Source organism: Rhipicephalus microplus, chromosome 8 (assembly GCF_043290135.1).
Source record: "Rhipicephalus microplus isolate Deutch F79 chromosome 8, USDA_Rmic, whole genome shotgun sequence".
Lineage (NCBI taxonomy): Eukaryota > Metazoa > Arthropoda > Arachnida > Ixodida > Ixodidae > Rhipicephalus > Rhipicephalus microplus.
The window spans coordinates 37,790,648-37,811,212 of NC_134707.1; the positions used below are offsets into that span (position 1 = coordinate 37,790,648).

Below are 20,565 nucleotides of genomic sequence, written 5' to 3' on the forward strand. Positions count from 1 at the left end.
TCATCACTAGTGACTGGCGTGACGTCATCACGCCTATCACACACGCACGCAGTGTCCAACCTGTCTTCATGCATATCAAACGAAATGTCTTTGAGAGAGTAATAACTTGAACGCTGTCACAAGGCCCAGTGATGTCATCACTAGTGACGGGCGTGACGTCATCATGCCTGTCACACACGCACGTGGTGTCCTAACTTGTCTTCATGCATATCAAACGAAATGTCTTTGAGAGAGTAATAACTTGAACGCTGTCACAAGGCCCAGTGACGTCATTACTAGTGACTGGCGTGACGTCATCACGCCTATCCCACACGCACGCAGTGTCCAAACCTGTCTTCATGCATATCAAACGAAATGTCTTTGAGAGAGTAATAACTTGAACGCTGTCACAAGGCCCAGTGACGTCATCACTAGTGACTGGCGTGACGTCATCACGCCTATAACACACGCACGTGGTGTCCTAACTTGTCTTCATGCATATCAAACGAAATGTCTTTGAGAGAGTAATAACTTGAACGCTGTCACAAGGCCCAGTGACGTCATCACTAGTGACTGGCGTGACGTCATCATGCCTGACACCCACGCACGCAGTGTCCAAACCTGCCTTCATGCATATCAAACGAAATGTCTTTGAGAGAGTAATAACTTGAACGCTGTCACAAGGCCCAGTGACGTCATCACTAGTGACTGGCGTGACGTCATCATGCCTGTCACCCACGCAAGCACTCTGTAACCTGCCTTCATGTATATCAAACGAAACGTCTTAGAGAGTAATAACTTGAATGCTCTCACTAGGCATAGCGACGTGAATACTAGTGACTCATGTGACGTCATCACGTCTATCACACACGCACGCACTGTCCTAACCTGTTTTCATGCATATCGAAAGAAACGTCTGTGAGAGAGCAATAATGTTATACTTATGACTCGGCCAACCGACTTGATCACTATTGACTCACGTGACGTCATCACGACTAACAGTCATGCAAGCACTCTGTAACGTGCTTTCATGAATATCAAACGAAACGTCATTGAGAGAACATTAACTTGAAGGCCGTTGCAGGCAGCGTCTGCTAGCAAAAACTAACTTCTCGCGCTGCACAGCCGTTCACCAGCTCACCGGTATACGTAGGCACCAGATCGCGCGTTTCGAATTCAGTCAAAGGCGTCTTTACATGGCTTTTGTTTGACGTGACGCTTTTCTTGACTCGTGCAGATGCGATGGAAGCAACAGTACCTTCAAGCAGCAGTGTGGTACAACCCAACAACAGTGTCACATCGCTCGTTGAGGGCAGCGCTTCTCCTTCATTCAATAAATAGAAATAATGAAGTCGAAATGATAATTAAGCATTTTACAAACCATACTCAATTGCGCAACATTCAACCGATACCCTCACCTCCCTGCGACACGTTTACTCCAGCTCGTCGTGTGGGTAGATGTACGCGTCTTTTTTGTTGCTTCTCGTGTTTCGTAGAATGCCTCGAAAATGCGGGCAGCCAGGCCGCAATACTGTGAACGGACAGGCGTTCTACACTAAACAGGCACGCTTATTCCAAGCACACTAACCTATAAGAAACGGCGTGGCGTAGAATGTAGAAAGGAAGGCACGAGTCAGCCACAGCATTGAATGGCGCATCAGAAAATGGCCAGTTGCAAATAGCAATAGTATGTATCTCAAGTATGGGGACTGCCCTCTATTACAACGGATTTGTTTCGCAGGATAACCAGATGAAATAATTGTTGAGCCGAAGGAGTGGTAGACAAATCTTTTTGTAGCAAGCTTTGGAGCAGGCCGACCGTGCGTCTTATGCTTGATTAAAGATATACAGTGCTATGACTATAGCCGAATTATATGCAAACGCCTGTTTCGTTTCTTGGGCTCATATCGTGTCATTTCGACACGTGAGCACAAATTAGAGGGCAAGGAGAGCTTTTATAGTGCTTTTATAGTGCCTATAAATACCTATTTCGGGCGTTGTAGCCTCAATTCGTATAGGTGCCTTTAAATGTCTGTTTTCAAAATCGATGCCTATATAAACGCTATTTAACCTGAAATTTTGCTTTCAAGTACCACTGAGCCCGGTATTCATGTTACCGGGCAAAATATAGGTTTCGGGACACTGTGTGGTGCAAACTACTCTTTATTTCACGAGTTACTTTTAGAACTGTCAAACTCAGAAGGCATTTTAGCCAAGAGGGAGGTAGACTAGCCTCTACACATGTATACCATCCATGTCGCGTCGTCTGCTCAGCCTCTTTCCAGTGTGCGCTCAGATGCGTAGGGAGCAGGAGGTACTTCTGTGTAGCGGCAGGAAGATGAAGAATGAATGCGAAACTGTGGAGAGTCATCAGGGGAAGTAAGGAAGTAGAGTGCAGATAAAAAAAGAAATATCTATGTAGTTTTTGTTTTTTGTTTGTCATTTACATGTGGTGCTTCACTGGGTCACCTGAAAATATTTATTTAGGCAGTGGAAAATGTTGCCTGCCCAATGAAAAGGCTTATTTATTTATTTATTAGAATACCCTCAGGGCCCGTAGGGCATTACAGAGGGGGTGGGTACAACATATATAACACACAAGAAAAAAAGACAAAATAAAGAAACAAGTATCAGATGCGCAAATCAGGAAGGCAACATAAGTCAACTAAAAATGTATAAGAATTCAAGCACATACAAGACAAAGATAGATAATGGAAACTGCGTATAGTTACAAGCATTGCTGAGAAATTGCAGTCTTGAATAACAAAGGGTCTGTTATTGATACAACGGAAGAGGGAAGGTGGTTCCAATCGGCGGCTGTTTTCGGTAAGAAGGCTGCTGAAAAGAATTTGGTGCGGCAAAACGGAATGGCAACCTTATGCTGATGATCAATGCGCGATGAGTGGTATGACGGTTGTGAAATGAGGCTTGTGTCACTAGAAATTTTAATTTGATCACTAGAAGCGGCGAAAGCATAATCTCAAGAGGTGAGCTTGAAACCTTCGCCACTAACTCTAAGAAGACTTCGTAAGTCCAATTCCTTCCCCGTTATGGGTATGAAATTCACTCGGAGCTGGAGCATCACACGACGTGCATGAGCACGTCATGCACGTGTAATCTACACTCGCATGAGATGTCCATGTCAGCCCGTGCGTGCAAGCGGTGTTCTGCCGTCTCGATGTTCTTTTGTATTGTACTGCGAGTTTTTGTGGGATGGATCCCTATCTGCGCGCACGTTTGGAGAGGCTGGCTTGGATAATGTATCCTTACCCCGATACACAGCGTCACACCGCTGCATCTTCAGCTAGGGACGATACACCAAAACCACGCCCAGCGTTGTGAATGCTGGCCCCGACACAATGCGCAAACTGCGAGAACACCAATGCAAACAAAATGGAGGCACCTTAGTCTCGCGTCTCTCTCGATATGAAATTAAATAAATAAGGCGAATAGATTTCGCCTGTGTGTTCTAACATTTTTCTAAACGTTCATGCTTCTATTTAGGCAACAGTTTGTACAAATTACACACGTTGTCTCAAATAGTTCTCGCAGTGTCACGTACTACTTTGACATAGGCAGGACCATTCTATCACCTTCACCATGTTGGGGCGCACGCCCATGAGATGAAGGTGAAGCCGTGTTCAGTTTGGCCTATCACCTCTTTATGCCACGCGTAGTACTGGAAATCTTGGTAAACGAGATCTTGAGCGCTCAGTGCATTCATTCCTTTACGCTTCTCAAAACTCTTAAGTTTGTGTAACGACCCTTAAAGTGTTCACAGACAGAAGAAAAATTGAGCCTGTGTGGTTAGGCCAAGTTAATACGCCGCAAAAAAAAAATCCTTCTGGCGCCTGGCACTCTGACTATTTGCGCATGTATAGCCCTTAGCTATGGCACACAGAAAGAGACCCAGAAGCATATTTCTACGATGGTGCACACTTAACTGACCATGCTGAACTAGAAAGGGAGAGACCGTATTCTGCGAACCCCGCGGAAAAACGCATGTTTATGCTAAATCATTACCCGTTTGTACAATTATAAACTAGAACATTTTTGCTTGCTTTCATGTCGTAGAGACAGATACCACACCTGTTTATTGGAAAATTTGAGTTTTGTCAAAGATTATTTTGCCTATATTCACAATTTTGGAAGCCTGAAAGAGTGTTTTGCCCACCTGTTATTGGTGCCTAAATCCCGGTTTTTCGGTGCCTATAGAGCTGGCCTCTATAGTTACGACCTACCTGACATGTTTTCGCAACGCCGAAGCAAAGATGATGCCCGTTTAAAACATCTACCGTACCTCAAGAAAAAAATTGTTGTTCTGATAACGTCGAGCTCGTCAAATTGGTTATGAAATGGGTGATGAAAAAGAACTGGGGCAAGTCCGTGAGAAACAAAATTTATTATTATACAGGCAAAGCAATTTTCCTAAACACGCACCCATAGATGTGCTGCTGAGCAGTGTTCTACATATCAAGGCAGTCGAGGGCAGCTTGTACAAAAGTGTAATTGTGCCTATCATAAGCGGCACAGTCCACACGCTGGATGTGCTGCATAGAGCGCCCCGCGGCCTCAACCAGCAGAGCACGGCGATGTTCTTTCTTGGAGATCCCTTCCGGTGTCGTGAGGATATCATCTCTCCGCTCGCTTAGTAATCCCTTTACACCTGCCTTGAACTTTGAGAAGAGCTCCTCAATCGGATTGATGAAAGGGCTGTATGGCGGTAGCCACTTGACTGTGTGGTCGCTTGCCGCGAGGACAGCCTGTTCGGCGCGGCGGTGCGCTGGTGCGTTGTCAAACAGGAACACTGCCTGTATTCCTGGTTCCTGCTGTGAAACTTTACTCGACACTTCTGCAAGAAAGTCGTTGAAGATAGCCCAGTGGACCTTGTCGGCAATTGTCCAGTGGAGAAGGCCATTGGCTGACACGCAGGCTATAACATTTACATTCGCCCCTTTCGCACTAGTTGACAAACGGCATGCTGGAGCACCTCGTTTCACCCTACCGAAACTGCGCGAGCACCATACGTTGAAGTTGGTCTCGTCGATGTAGTATCGTGTTAGCGTAGTTCTCTCGCTCTGAAGCCACTGGGCATATCGGCACCGCAGCTGTTTCACGTCGGCGCGATTTCTATCTACTGGGCTCGGGGTCAGCAGCTTCACCGAATAACCATGGCCATCGAGAAGCCGATCAATCGTCGAAGTGCTCACTTCAATGTTAGACATCTCATCTTTGAGAGCTCTCTTTATTTGTTCCAGTGTGAAGGATGGGTTTCCCTGTACGATTCGTTGCAGGGCGTCCACCACGTCCGGTCCAAATTTCCTCGACGAACCACGACGTGTTTTAGTTGTGTCACGATCACTAGCGGCAATAGAACGCACGGTCTTTATATTGATTTTGAGTGTTTCGGAGAGCACTTTTAAATCAACTCCGCGCCTGTGAACATCTATTATACGGCAACGATCTACAGGAGAAACGCGAGCGTACTTTTTCTTCGGTTCATCAGGCGCCTACCGTGGCCTTCCGGGCCGCCGAGAGTCTCGGTCTTCCATAGCACCAGTGGTCGAAGTGCAAACTTTCACTTATTCTCAGGACTGCAAAAGCGCTCACCTAACGATGACTTGGCCGGAAACTTGAAACTTCGCCGTCTTGTCGCTTGCGTCGCACAACGTCGTCCTGTCGCCTGCGCGAAAGAGACTCGCCGAAAACAGCTACGACACAATGTCGTCTGCTTCAGTTTTACTTAGAGCAATTGCTTTAATTCATAAATAACCAGCATTAGGGTATTCTAATACGAATTAAAACGTATCTTCAATTCTTCGATTCACTATTTCGTGGGATTGTCATCTGCATTGTAGAACGTCTGCCCGTCGTCTGAATGGCGACGGGCAGTCATGCAGACGACGGTGCAGACGACGAGACCAACTTCGACGTATGGTGCTCGCGCAGTTACGGTAGGGCGAAACGAGGTGCTCCAGCATGCCGTTTGTCAACTAGTGCGAAAGGGGCGAATGTAAATGTTATAGCCTGCATGTCAGCAAATGGCCTTCTCCACTGGACAATTGCCGACAAGGTCCACTGGGCTGTCTTCAACGACTTTCTTGCAGAAGTGTCGAGTAAAGTTTCACAGCAGGAACCAGGAATACAGGCAGTGTTCCTGTTTGACAACGCACCAGCGCACCGCCGCGCCGAACAGGCTGTCCTCGCGGCAAGCGACCACACAGTCAAGTGGCTACCGCCATACAGCCCTTTCTTCAATCCGATTGAGGAGCTCTTCTCAAAGTTCAAGGCAGGTGTAAGAGATTCTTAAGCGAGCGGAGGGATGATCTCCTCACGACACCGGAAGGGATCTCCAAGAAAGAACATCGCCGTGCTCTGCTGGTTGAGGCCGCGGGGCGCTCTATGTAGCACATCCAGCGTGTGGACTGGGCCGCTTATGATAGGCCCAATTACACCTTTGTACAAGCTGCCCTCGACTGCCTTGATATGTAGAACACTGCTCAGCAGCACATCTATGGGTGCGTGTTTATGAAAATTGCTTTGCCTGCATAATAATAAATTTTGTTTCTCACGGACTTGCCCCAGTTCTCTTTCATCACCCATTTCATAACCAATTTGACGAGCTCGACGTTATCAGAACAACAATGTTTTTCTTGAGGTACGGTAGATGTTTTAAACGGGCATCATCTTTGCTTCGGCGTTGCGAAAACATGTCAGGTAGGTCGTAACTATAGAGGCCAGCTCTATAGGCACCGAAAAACCGGGATTTAAGCACCAATAACAGGTGGGCAAAACACTCTTTCAGGTTTCCAAAATTGTGAATATAGACAGAATAATCTTTGACAAAACTCAAATTTTCCAATAAACAGGTGTGGTATCTGTCTCTACGACATGAAAGCAAGCAAAAATGTTCTAGTTTATAATTGTACAAACGGGTAATGATTTAGCATAAACATGCGTTTTTCCGCGGGTTTCGCAGAATACGGTCTCTCCATTTCTAGTTCAGCATGGTCAGTTAAGTGTGCACCATCGTAGAAATATGCTTCTGGGTCTCTTTCTGTGTGCCATAGCTAAGAAGGGCTATACATGCGCAAATAGTCAGAGTGCCAGGCGCAAGAAGGATTTTTTTTTTGCGGCGTATTAACTTGGCCTAACCTTACAGGCTCAATTTTTCTTCTGTCTATGAACACTTTAAGGGTCGTTACACAAACTTAGTAGTTTTGAGAAGAGTAAAAGAATGAATGCACTGAGCGCTCAAGATCTCATTTACCAAGATTTCCAGTACTACGCGTGGCATAAAGAGGTGATAGGTCAAACTGAACACGGCTTCACCTTCATCTCATGGGCGTGCGCCCCAACATGGTGAAGGTGATAGAATGGTCCTGCCTATGTCAAAGTAGTACGTGACACTGCGAGAACTATTTGAGACAACGTGTGTAATTTGTACAAACTGTTGCCTAAATAGAAGCATGAAAGTTTACAAAAATGTTAGAACACACAGGCGAAATCTATTCGCCTTATTTATTTAGTTTTATATTGAGAGAGACGCGAGACTAAGGTGCCTCCATTTTGTTTGCGTTGGTGTTCTCGCAGCTTCCGCATTGTGTCGGGGCCAGCATTCACAACGCTGGGCGTTGTTTTGGTGTATCGTCCTCAGCAGAAGATGCAGCGGTGTGACGCTGTGTATCGGGGTAAGGATACGTTATCCAAGCCAGCCTCTCCAAACGTGCGCGCAGATAGGGATCCATCCCACAAGAACTCGCAGTACAATACAAAAGAACATCGAGACGGCAGAACACCGCTTGCACGCACGGGCTGACATGGACATCTCATGCGAGTGTAGATTACACGTGCATGACGTGCTCATGCACGTCGTGTGATGCTCCAGCTCCGAGTGAATTTCATACCCATAACGGGGAAGGAATTGGACTTACGAAGTCTTCTTAGAGTTAGTGGCGAAGGTTTCAAGCTCACCTCTTGAGATTATGTTTTCGCCGCTTCTAGTGATCAAATTAAAATTTCTAGTGACACAAACCTTATTGGGCAGGCAACATTTTCCACTGCCTAAATAAATATTTTCAGGTGACCCAGTGAAGCACCACATGTAAATGACAAACAAAAAACAAAAACTACATAGATATTGCTTTTTTTATCTGCACTCTACTTCCTTACTTCCCCTGATGACTCTCCACAGTTTCGCATTTATTCTTCATCTTCCTGCCGCTGCACAGAGGCACCTCCTGCTCCCTACGCATCTGAGCGCACACTAGAAAGAGGATGAGCAGACGACGCGACATGGATGGTATACATGTGTAGAGGCTAGTCTACCTCCCTCTTGGCTAAAATGCCTTCTGAGTTTGACAGTTCTAAACGTAACTCGTGAAATAAAGAGTAGTTTGCACCACACAGTGTCCCGAAACCTATATTTTGCCCGGTAACATGAATACCGGGCTCAGTGGTACTTGAAAGCGAAATTTCAGGTTAAATAGCGTCTATATAGGCATCGATTTTGAAAACAGACATTCACAGGCACCTATACGAATTGAGGCTACAACGCCCGAAATAGGTATATATAGGCACTATAAAAGCACTATAAAAGCTCTCCTCGCCCTCTAATTTGTGCTCACGTGTCAAAATGACACGATATGAGCACAAGAAACGAAACAGGCGTTTGCATATAATTCGGCTATAGTCATAACACTGTATATGCTTAATCAAGCATAAGACGCACGGTCTGCCTGCTCCAAAGCTTGCTACAAAAAGATTTGTCTACCACTCCTTCGGCTCAACAATTATTTCATCTGGTTATCCTGTGAAACAAATCCGTTGTAATAGAGGGCAGTCCCCATACTAGAGATACATACTATTGCTTTTTGCAACTGGCCATTTGCTGATGCGCCATTGAATGCTGTGGCTGACTCGTGCCTTCCTTTCTACATTCTACGCCACGCCGTTTCTTATAGGTTAGTGTGCTTGGAATAAGCGTGCCTGTTTAGTGTAGAACGCCTGTCCGTTCACAGTATTGCGGCCTGGCTGCCCGCATTTTCAAGGCATTCTACGAAACACGAGAAGCAACAAAAAAGACGCGTACATCTACCCACACGACGAGCTGGAGTAAACGTGTCGCAGGGAGGTGAGGGTATCGGTTGAATGTTGCGCAATTGAGTATGGTTTGTAAAATGCTTAATTATCATTTCGACTTCATTATTTCTATTTATTGAATGAAGGAGAAGCGCTGCCCTCAACGAGCGATGTGACACTGTTGTTGGGTTGTACCACACTGCTGCTTGAAGGTACTGTTGCTTCCATCAAATCTACACGAGTCAAGAAAAGCGTCACGTCAAACAAAAGCCATGTAAAGACGCCTTTGACTGAATTCGAAACGCGCGATCTGGTGCCTACGTATACCGGTTAGCTGGTGAACGGCTGTGAAACGCGAGAAGTTAGTTTTTTACTAACAGACGCTGCCTGCAACGGCCTTCAAGTTAATGTTCTCTCAATGACGTTTCGTTTGATATTCATGAAAGCACGTTAGAGAGTGCTTGCATGACTGTTAGTCGTGATGACGTCACGTGAGTCAATAGTGATCAAGTCGGTTGGCCGAGTCATAAGTATAACATTATTGCTCTCTCACAGACGTTTCGTTTGATATGCATGAAAACAGGTTAGGGCAGCGCGTGCGTGTGTGATAGACGTGATGACGTCACATGAGTCACTAGTATTCACGTCGCTAGGCCTAGTGAGAGCATTCAAGTTATTACTCTCTTTAAGACGTTTCGTTTGATATACATGAAGGCAGGTTACAGAGTGCTTGCGTGGGTGACAGGCATGATGACGTCACGCCAGTCACTAGTGATGACGTCACTGGGCCTTGTGGCAGCGTTCAAGTTATTACTCTCTCTAATACGTTTCGTTTGATATACATGAAGGCAGGTTACAGAGTGCTTGCGTGGGTGTCAGGCATGATGACGTCACGCCAGCCACTAGTGATGACGTCACTGGGCCTTGTGACAGTGTTCAAGTTATTACTCTCTCAAAGAAATTTCGTTTGATATGCATGATGACAAGTTAGGACACCGCGTGCGTAGGTGTCAGGCATGATGACGTCACGCCAGTCACTAGTGATGACGTCACTGGGCCTTGTGACAGCGTTCAAGTTATTACTCTCTCAAAGACATTTCGTTTGATATGCATGAAGACAAGTTAGGACACCATGTGCGTGTGTGATAGGCATGATGACGTCACGCCAGTCACTAGTGATGACGTCACTGGGCCTTGTGACAGCGTTCAAGTTATTACTCTCTCAAAGACATTTCGTTTGATATGCATGAAGACAGGTTTGGACACTGCGTGTGCGTGTGATAGGCGTAATGACGTCACGTGAGTCACTAGTGATGACGTCACGCGTCCTAGTGCCAGCATTCAAGTTATTACCCTTTCAAAGACGTTTTGTTTGATATGCATGAAGACACATTATAGAGTGCTTGCGTGAGTCTTAGGCGAGATGACGTCACGCCAGTCACTAGTGATGACGTCACTGGGCCTTGTGACAGCGTTCAAGTTATTACTCTCTCAAAGACATTTCGTTTGATATGCATGAAGACAAGTTAGGACACCACGTGCGTGTGTGACAGGCATGATGACGTCACGCCCGTCACTAGTGATGACATCACTGGGCCTTGTGACAGCGTTCAAGTTATTACTCTCTCAAAGACATTTCGTTTGATATGCATGAAGACAGGTTGGACACTGCGTGCGTGTGTGATAGGCGTGATGACGTCACGTCAGTCACTAGTGATGACGTCACTGGGCCTTGTGACAGCGTTCAAGTTATTACTCTCTCAAAGACATTTCGTTTGATATGCATGAAGACAAGTTAGGACACCATGTGCGTGTGTGATAGGCATGATGACGTCACGCCAGTCACTGGTGATGACGTCACTGGGCCTTGTGACAGCGTTCAAGTTATTACTCTCTCAAAGACATTTCGTTTGATATGCATGAAGACAGGTTGGACACTGCGTGCGTGTGTGATAGGCGTGATGACGTCACGCCAGTCACTAGTGATGACGTCACTGGGCCTTGTGACAGCGTTCAAGTTGTTACTCTCTCAAAGACATTTGGTTTGATATGCATGAAGACAGGTTTGGACACTGCGTGTGCGTGTGATAGGCGTAATGACGTCACGCGAGTCACTAGTGATGACGTCACCCGGCCTAGTGCCAGCATTCAAGTTATTACCCTTTCAAAGACGTTTTGTTTGATATGCATGAAGGCACATTATAGAGTGCTTGCGTGAGTCTTAGGCGAGATGACGTCACGCTAGTCACTAGTGATGACGTCACTGGGCCTTGTGACAGCGTTCAAGTTATTACTCTCTCAAAGACATTTCGTTTGATATGCATGAAGACAAGTTAGGACACCACGTGCGTGTGTGACAGGCAGGATGACGTCACGCTCGTCACTAGTGATGACATCACTGGGCCTTGTGACAGCGTTCAAGTTATTACTCTCTCAAAGACATTTCGTTTGATATGCATGAAGACAGGTTGGACACTGCGTGCGTGTGTGATAGGCGTGATGACGTCACGCCAGTCACTAGTGATGACGTAACTGGGCCTTGTGACAGCGTTCAAGTTATTACTCTCTCAAAGACATTTCGTTTGATATGCATGAAGACAGGTTTGGACACTGCGTGTGCGTGTGATAGGCGTAATGACGTCACGTGAGTCACTAGTGATGACGTCACGCGGCCTAGTGCCAGCATTCAAGTTATTACCCTTTCAAAAAGGTTTTGTTTGATATGCATGAAAGCACATTATAGAGTGCTTGCGTGAGTCTTAGGCGAGATGACGTCACGCCAGTCACTAGTGATGACGTCACTGGGCCTTGTGACAGCGTTCAAGTTATTACTTTCTCAAACACGTTTCATTTGATATGTATGAACTCTGGTTAGACGCTGCGTGCGTGGGTGTCAAACGCGATGACGTCACACGAGTCACAAGTGATCACGTCACTCTGCCGATTGACAGCGTTCAATTTATTAGCCTCTCGAAGACGTTTCGTTTGGTATACATGATGGCAGGTTAGACATTGCGTGCGTGGGTGATAGGCGTGATGACGTCACCTAAATCACAAGTGATCAAGTCAGTTGGCCGAGTCATAGGTAACACGTTATTGCTCTCTCAAAGACGTTTCGTTTGGTATGCATGTCGGTCGGCGAGTAAATTACGTGTGCGGGTGATATGGGTGATGACGTCCCCTGAGTCAGTGGTGATCGGGTGGCTTGGCCGAGTTTTAGGTATCAAGATCCCGCCCTTTCAAAGACGTTTCATTTGATATGCATGACGGGAGGTTAAGACAGTGCATGCGTGGGTGATATGCGTGAGGTCGTCACTTAAGTCACTCGTGATGAGATCATCGGCCTGGTTAATAAGTATCAAGTTATTACTGTGTGGACGGCGTTTCCTTTGCATGTCGAAGGTGTGAATAGTGCTTACGCGGGTGATAAGCGAGATAATGTCGCGCGAGTCACATTGTGTCACGAGTGACTCATTCATGGTTTTTCCCTGCTAAATTCACTCCAAAGCTATTCACTCCACGCATTCCCCAAAATTCTGGGTCGTTTTGAAGTCACAATGTCATCAGGATTAAATTCGCTGGCGTCCGGATTAAATCGGCTGGCGGTTGGAATAATTTCAGTGGCACTTGGATTAAAATGAATGGCACCTGGATTAATTTCAGTGGTGGCTGGATTAAATTGACTGGCGCCTAGATTAATTTGGCTGGCGCTTGGATTAAATTGAGCGGGAAAACCTGCAGTAGCTTGGCTCAGTGTGCCATTTTTTTTATGTACATCAGGTTTATTTAACTCAAAGAAAGTAATGTTACAGTAAATGGCACTGCATGCCGAAGACCTGACATTGCACCTATTCTTCAACACTAACTTAATCTTCTCCCCTCCCCCCCCTCCCGTCGAAGTGCTGATTTTCTGTTCAAAAAAAGGTGTCCAACTATAGCACTTTCAAGCGCTAAAGAAATCAATCACAGTCTTGAAACGTCCACTTGTCGTTACGTCGGCACAAGGACAACTATAGTTTGCTCATTTTACTTTCTTCACATGCTTCCACCTTCCCCTGGCTCCTGCCTTTCATTTATATCAGTAAAGTTTTTTTTTTTTTTAAACTCGAGTACAAAAAGCACCACGAGTTTTACGTACCTTCCTGTAGATGGCATTGATCATGGCGGAGCGCATGCGCATGGACACAAGGAATATGCGGTACTCGTACTGGCTGTTGAACAGGGACTCTGCCATCGAGGCAAAGAACATGGTAAAGGAGAACAGGGTTCCGTGCCATGCAGGATCGTCCGAGTCCATGTATCTTATCAGTAGGCTGCATGAGATGCCACAAGACAAACCGAATCAGTTCCACTTGAACATGAACTGCTTTACAAAAGTCTTATTTTACTTTCCCACCATGGAAATGATTGGTAGTACACAGATTTACCTAGTCTTTGCGCTTGCGGGCTTCGAACGGACTTGTTGCTTTGTTTATTACTCTGTTTTAGTTTTGTTTGGAATTGTGAACTACGTGAGTCAGCTTGAATTGGTGCCTAATTTGAATTTGAATGCCTAAATGTGAGTTAGACCCGTAAGAAATTCATATATTACGTTCATATGTCCATATTACATTCACATCAGGATGCCCATATGTCATTTGCATTTGTATAAGACTCGATTTCGATTGCTTAGCACTCGATGCTGTAACATAGTTTCTTTCAATGTCAATTGAAAATTCATGCATAGAATTGCTTCATTTGGAGTTATTTGATTGATGTGTGGGGTTTAAGGTTCCGAAACCACTATATGATTATGAGAGACGCTGTAGTGCAGGGCTCGGGAAATTTCGACCACCTGGCGTTCTTTAACGTGCACCCAAATCTGAGCACACGGGCCTACAACATTGCCGTTCGTTTTGAGTGTGCGCAGCTATCTGGAAGAAGGTAAAATAAGTGTGTACCTTTATTCATCGTATTTTGGTCAAGATATTGGTATTTCGATAAAATTCATGATATAATATTCAAGAAAATGCCTTGTACTTAATCTTTTATTACAGAGATTGTTCGATTGGTTTCAGTATTATGTTAAGATCATCTTTTACTTTGTATGTCAAGTTGCATTACGCTACGTGCAAAGAGTTCACTTATTATTTTATTAGCAGTAGCACTGTGAGTGCTCCAACTATTTGTTTTTTTTTAATATATTTATATCTTTGGTCGTCAACTTGTCAAACTGTTCGGAAAACAGCTTTTCGTGCCAGTCTTTTTTTCCTGTACGACAGAATGAAAATAAACTTGGTTTTAATTGATATGGTTAAACATTGGTCTCTTAGTCAAAGGTACACTGAACTTTTGGCCAAACATAAACTCACTCCAAAGCCAGGGGATTGACGAATGTGAGCAGTGATCCGGCAAGCTTGTGAAAACCCAGCAAAATGAGCTCGGGCAGAAAGGTTCGAAAGAGTGGCGTCATTATGCCAACTTCAGGCGAGGATGTGAGACCTGCGGTCTCGGAACCACTTCTTCTGGCAGTGGGCCTGCATCAAGAACAAACAATAATAACAACTCGTAGCACATGAACGCATCACCCTTTCAATGAATTGGTTAACTGCGTAGTAGATGTGAGAGATGGGCCTTTCTCAATAGACTGTACTTTTTGAACAATTAGATTTTGCAGTTTTTGTTTCGTAACATAGGGTTCTTATGAACACTGCTATGGTAGTCGGCTCTAAACTTCTAGCACGATTACTTACAGAATATTCCTTGGTAATATACTACCAGCTGTGAAAGTCTCCAGTGCAAAGCATTCCACAATTTTTTATATATTACGAACACACAGCAATCTATTCCTTGCACAAATAAATTGATTACACGGCAAATATCTTAAATGAAAACTAATTTTGGATCATAAGCTGCATTATGTGAGTTAATCCTTCTGCATTCACAAATAGGCTGGATAAATATTACATTACAATATTGCGAGCACGAACAAACTCTTCTCCTATTTCTGCAGTTCTACTTATTGAAATTTGTAATACTTATGAAAACTGAACAGAAAAACTGCACTTGCAATAGCACTTTTTTCTATTAGGCTACTGATTCTTCGATACAATTACATACATAGCAACTTCGGCGGCCTTTACTTTGACTTCAGAGTCCAGACTTTTTTTTTCAAGTTGACCGAACAGACATCTTATGCTTCCTTATTATACCTTAATTTCTATAGTTTCCTAAATGTGCATTACGGCCCCACAAAACAGCGGCTCACTTTTTTGGCGGCCTCTCGCGACGATAAAAGTGGTCAAAGTTGTTGGCGATGTTTCTCGTTGCGTTCACCTGGTCCAGGCTCCACATGTCATTCAGGCGCAATGTCTGCTTGTATCCAAGGAACACCATCCTGCAACCGCAATGTAAGTCGACCTATAGTAAATATGATTTTACCAGTCTACTGAGTGCAGCCCACAGCCCTCCCTAAATTCTATTCTACACTCTTTCCACGAAGCAGTGACAATTTGACATTTTGTACGAAAGACAAATTGACAAGCACCCGTTTGTAGCACAAAGTTACAGGGAAATTAATACAACATCTCCATTTCTGAAAACTTTGACCTGATACGGGTATCGAACCCAGAACCAACACTTTCCGCGGCGGTTGCTCTAACAAATGAGCTAACCAGGAAGCTAGCAATTGACAGCGCAAGGGCCAGTTCACCACCAACCTGAAAGACATTGACACAGAACACTGCAAGTAAGTTTCGCAGAATCCCGCAAGATGGCAGAATAGTGACAGTTACTTCTTTCTGGGAAATCCGTATGGATAGCTTTGGGAACTCATGCTACAAAGAAGTGGTTGTCAATTTGTCTTTCGCAACTCTTCCACCACCTTTTGGGATCAAGCACAACTCATTTGCAGGAAGCATTATATTTCAAATTTTATCACCTTCATACGACATCCTCGTTTCTCACACACTATCTCTTTCAGTGATTTTCATTTGTGTCGTAGTGTACGGCATCGCATAGGATGAGAACTGGCCTATTGTTCCTCTGATGTTTCTTGCTCTGTGCGTTGAAAGACCATTGAGCAGACAGAGCCCTTAGATACAATGTAGCGAACATTCATCGAATATATTTTGCAGTTTTTGTTTCGATTAGGTGAAAAGGATTAGGTGATTTCGATTAGGTGATTAGGAAGGTGTTTCGATTAGGTGATTAGGAAAGGTGAAGAAGAAGTTTGTCTTGTTTGAACATTCATCGAATGTTCAAACAAGACAAACTTCTTCTTCACCTTTCCCAACCTTTATTCTACAAGCTCTTTCTCATACAATAGGGTGTAGAAAAATACACGTTGCAAAGCTCTTTTAGCATTAAAAGGTCACTGTACATCCTACAGATAGCCAATGAAAACGAACAGACAAGCCGAAGAAATCACAGGCACATTGTTTGTTTGTTTTTTGCAGTGAAAGATTTTTTTTATCACAACAAGGGTTGTTTTTGGCACTGTAGTTGTCCTTCCCACCATCACTGCTGTCTCTAATCACTATTATGCAAAATAGGAAATGAAAACTGTAAGTAAAAAACACTCAGGACTTAATGTTCGATACTAGGCCCCCTGCGTGCCAGCCCAGTATCCTACTACTGAGCTATGCCAGTGCTTGAAACCACATAAGAAACTGACCCATGGCAGGCTTCATGTCGCAAAAGGAATCGCATTAATATTATTAATAAAGCATTTCAGGACAGCAAGGAAACAACCAGGTGTCACATTATGTGAACTGCGTAACGAATGGGTGGTTGACGGCACCAATCTATCACAAAAGACTCGGGCATTATTATTTATTGTCGTCAGCCACAGAATAAAAAAACATTGCACGAAATTTCTTGCAAGTGTGTAGTGGGTACCACATTTCTTCACACAATGACCAAGAATGGCATAAAGAGTGCCTCTCCACTACACAAAAATTATGTTTTATAGCATAGTGGGTACCCTGCCAGTGCGCTTGTAAAAGTTACTCAAAAAATATTTAAAAATGCTATAGAAAGGCCGCTCTTCCCGCTTTCACTGTGACTGCATTCCATACAGGCTGGCAATTTTTTCAACTGCGCTAAAATTATAATCACGTGTTAGTATGTTTACTTGAGCAATTGAGGCATCAATATTTTTATTGTTGCCTACAGACACGCAGCATTACCTTAAAGACGTCTATTGGGATGTACGCTGATTTGCAAAAAGAATTTTAGTGTCCTTTGAGCAGCTGTACTCACACTAGTCGTTTGATAGGAGCAGCCAACACCACACATAGATTTACTTTCTTGCAGTACGGCTGTGGTACCCATCACGAAACAAAGCGAGGCTATCATTTGAGAAGGCCATGCCTATGAGTACCGGTTATGCTATAGCTTTCTACTGTTAAAGGCAACACCAGAACATACTCCAGTCTTTTTTTTATATTACGATACGATAAAATATACATGCTCCAGGCGCTTTCTTGCAGCAGCCATTGCCAGCTTGCCAGCTTGTTCTAATTGATAACATCACCCAGAGCATCGTATGTTCTCTGTGTGAGTGAAAGCGTGTAGGCGCTTAAGGTGGTCGTTGCTAAAGCAGCTGAAACACACCGGCCGTCTTTGGGGTGTGAAAGGTGTGTAGAAACAAGAAAGGATCCAGGAGGGAGGACTGCATGATATGGCATATACGTCGATTGGGCAGACGTAATCACCTATGTCCTGCATCTTTAGAGGCGATCTGTATATGCCTCATACGACATTTGTATGTCCACCTCGGTAGTACGGTGGCTATGGCACTCGGCTGCTGATTCAAAGGTCGTGGGTGCGATTACAGTCATGGCACTTGAATTTGGATGCAGGTGAGAGGGTATAGGCCAGTGTACTGTGCGATTTCCAGGTAACTTCAAGAATGCTAGATGGTCGAAATTTCTGCAGCCCTTCCCCACGGCATCTGTCACCCTTATGGTGGTTTTGGGATGTTAAATCCAAGATAATATTATAATACACTTGCACACGTGCTGTACTATCATCGAAAATTTTGCCTTGGAACCATAGACTGAGCGCAAGTTACTTCCCTTCATGCTGTGGCCATGTTTCCTAACGTACTCGTTTTGTTGAGTGAAACCAGGTTGCATCCTAAAAGAGTTAGCGCCTAGAATCTTGACGTGTAACATTGAAATCAGTGATTGTTGCATTTGGAGCAAAATCGTGACATCTTTCCCCAATAGTCTAAGCAACTCTTCCTTATGTCAAGCACTTAACAGTTAATCTTTCCACTTGCTTCGAAACTTAGATCGTCTGAGAGACGGCCTTCACTGGCATTGCTGTGTAAATTTCCTTTCTTTCTGTTATAATGTACTGATGAGCAAACTTGAAGCTATGCCGCCCCACCTACCTGCGCGGCAAGAAAATACCCGCCTCAGGGCCTAGGTGGCATCCTTCTAGTGTTCGTGTTCGGGTCTTTCAGAATGAATACGTAACCACTAGCTCTGTTATTCCCAGGTTTATCAGGTCATACCCCATCTTTAAAAAATGAGCTTTACAACAAGGGAAAAGTGCGCGCGGTACACACAACAAAAACTCGCGGTGGCAAAAGCCCAGAAAATGTGGGGTACCAGCAGACGCCGGAACCCGGCATCCTATGAGTGACGTCACGACATGGGTAGCGCCACGCTATGTCGTCAAGGTCACTTTGCAAGCAGTGCGCGAGTGAAGATAATCCTCCCTCATGGAGTTAGAATGTAAAGATTTATTGTGGCTAACAGTGCGAAAACCCATTGTAGCCACAATGAATTTGCACGAAGTAACCCCATTTTTCATCTTCTTTACGATGCTGTACTTGAAGATCTCATGTTATGACATGTGTTTCTTTTCACCCAGCATTTGAGTAGCTTAAGTGTGGTTATTGCAGTGTGAAAGAAACCAGAAACATTAACACCACAATGTGACCAAAGCTATAAAGTGATTCAGAGCCCTATAACAGTTAAAGTGCAGCAGCATCGATAGAGAAAACTGGTAAATATTCTCACTTCCAAGACTGATACCGCTAATCTGAGCGAGACGACTCGCAAGTTGTAGTGAGAGATAAATCGGCCGCACAAACCAAACAGACCTCTCGGTGAACACAACTGACGCCGCCGACATACCACGCAAATACTGTTTTACATGCGACACCAAATACGCACAACTAGAGCAAGACAAGGCGCTTCTTCACTAGTCGTTGCTAAAGCAACAACCAGTGAAGAAGAACTTTGCGCCAGGAAACAAGCATGTGAACATCGGCAGCTACAAACTTCCACCCTAACCCTGTGCGCCTTCACAGAAGCTACCAACACCTATACCCTTGGACAATAAATACAAACTATCTACAACCGCAAGCATTTCTTATAAACATATACTGTGGTAATGTCCCAACTTGTCAAGTTCTCCTGAGGCCCCCCAGAAGCAGTTGCGGATGCATAGTGCTGTTCAGCTTGGAGGCCCAACATCAAATATGGGCTATCCAGCAGGTCAGGGAGGCTATGCGGAGACAAGGTCTACCAGTGCAGTATAACCCAAAACACAAACGTAACAGATCTTTTAATTCTTGTAATTAGGTTTATTCACTCACTCCTGAAAATGGACGCCAATAAACCCACCGCAAGCTGCACCCCGCCATGAGATTATTCATCTAATTCCCTTAATATGTAGACCTTACGTTGGGTGCAAAAAGTATCAATTGGAAAAATAATAAGTGATAAGCGCCCGCTTTAGTTTCAAGCAGAGCGGGCCTTGATCTACGACATTTTTGATGTCGTATAACTCTCCGTACATAGCTTTGTCTTATATATTTATCACTCACTGCTTCCAAATACTTAAAGAGCTTACCAGTGTCATGAAGATACGATTATTTTTTCCACTCACCCATTGAACCACCAGAAGAAAATCGCTGATATGAAGGACGCCTTGGTTTCAGGGCATGCATTCTGTAATACAAGAAAGAAGGAAATTTCAACCACTCATCTTTTCACTAGGCTTTCAAAGATTGAGTATTACCGATATACCTGCAGATCAAGCACATTGGCTATGATTGTGTTTAGAAAAAGTTTATTTACAGCATGTACAGAACACAAAGGCTTCATACCATTCCAGTAACAGGGCACATACACTTCGGCACGTCTATATTTCACGACTAACATCACTACGTTACAGTGAAGACATTTGCTCTAATATACATGATTATGTTGGCATACATGTACACAAAAATTCAATGTGATAACACGATACAAGGGTATAACGATACAATAGATCCAAATGAAACACAATTTTGTAACAAATAAAATCATATATAACAACTCAACGGGCGCTGCTTAGCACCAAGTCGGTCGAAAAATGAGTTGTATCCTTTCGTGTTCCACCTTGACGAAAGGGCACGACCAATGCCGCAGAAACTCTTGCGCCCCGAGGAAGAAAAGCTCTTCGGAGCTCTTTTTTTTTTTTGAGACGCGAAGTCAAAAGGCTGAGTTGGGGTCATTTATCGGA

The 20,565-nt window shown here is 44.3% G+C and overlaps 1 protein-coding gene across 6 annotated transcripts in view; it reads right to left on the minus strand.

The window, feature by feature from the left end:
- The window catches only part of LOC119165345 (multidrug resistance-associated protein 1), a 120,749-nt gene that overhangs the window by 55,739 nt on the left and 44,445 nt on the right, over positions 1-20,565 (minus strand). For all 6 annotated transcript variants that reach the window (XM_075871564.1, XM_075871562.1, XM_075871561.1 and 3 more), the window contains 4 exons: positions 19,948-20,009; positions 15,308-15,436; positions 14,412-14,576; positions 13,199-13,373 (listed from right to left, as the gene is read on the minus strand). In XM_075871564.1, coding sequence (XP_075727679.1) covers positions 13,199-13,373; positions 14,412-14,576; positions 15,308-15,436; positions 19,948-20,009 — 531 coding nt within the window. The remainder of the gene's footprint in view (positions 1-13,198; positions 13,374-14,411; positions 14,577-15,307; positions 15,437-19,947; positions 20,010-20,565) is intronic.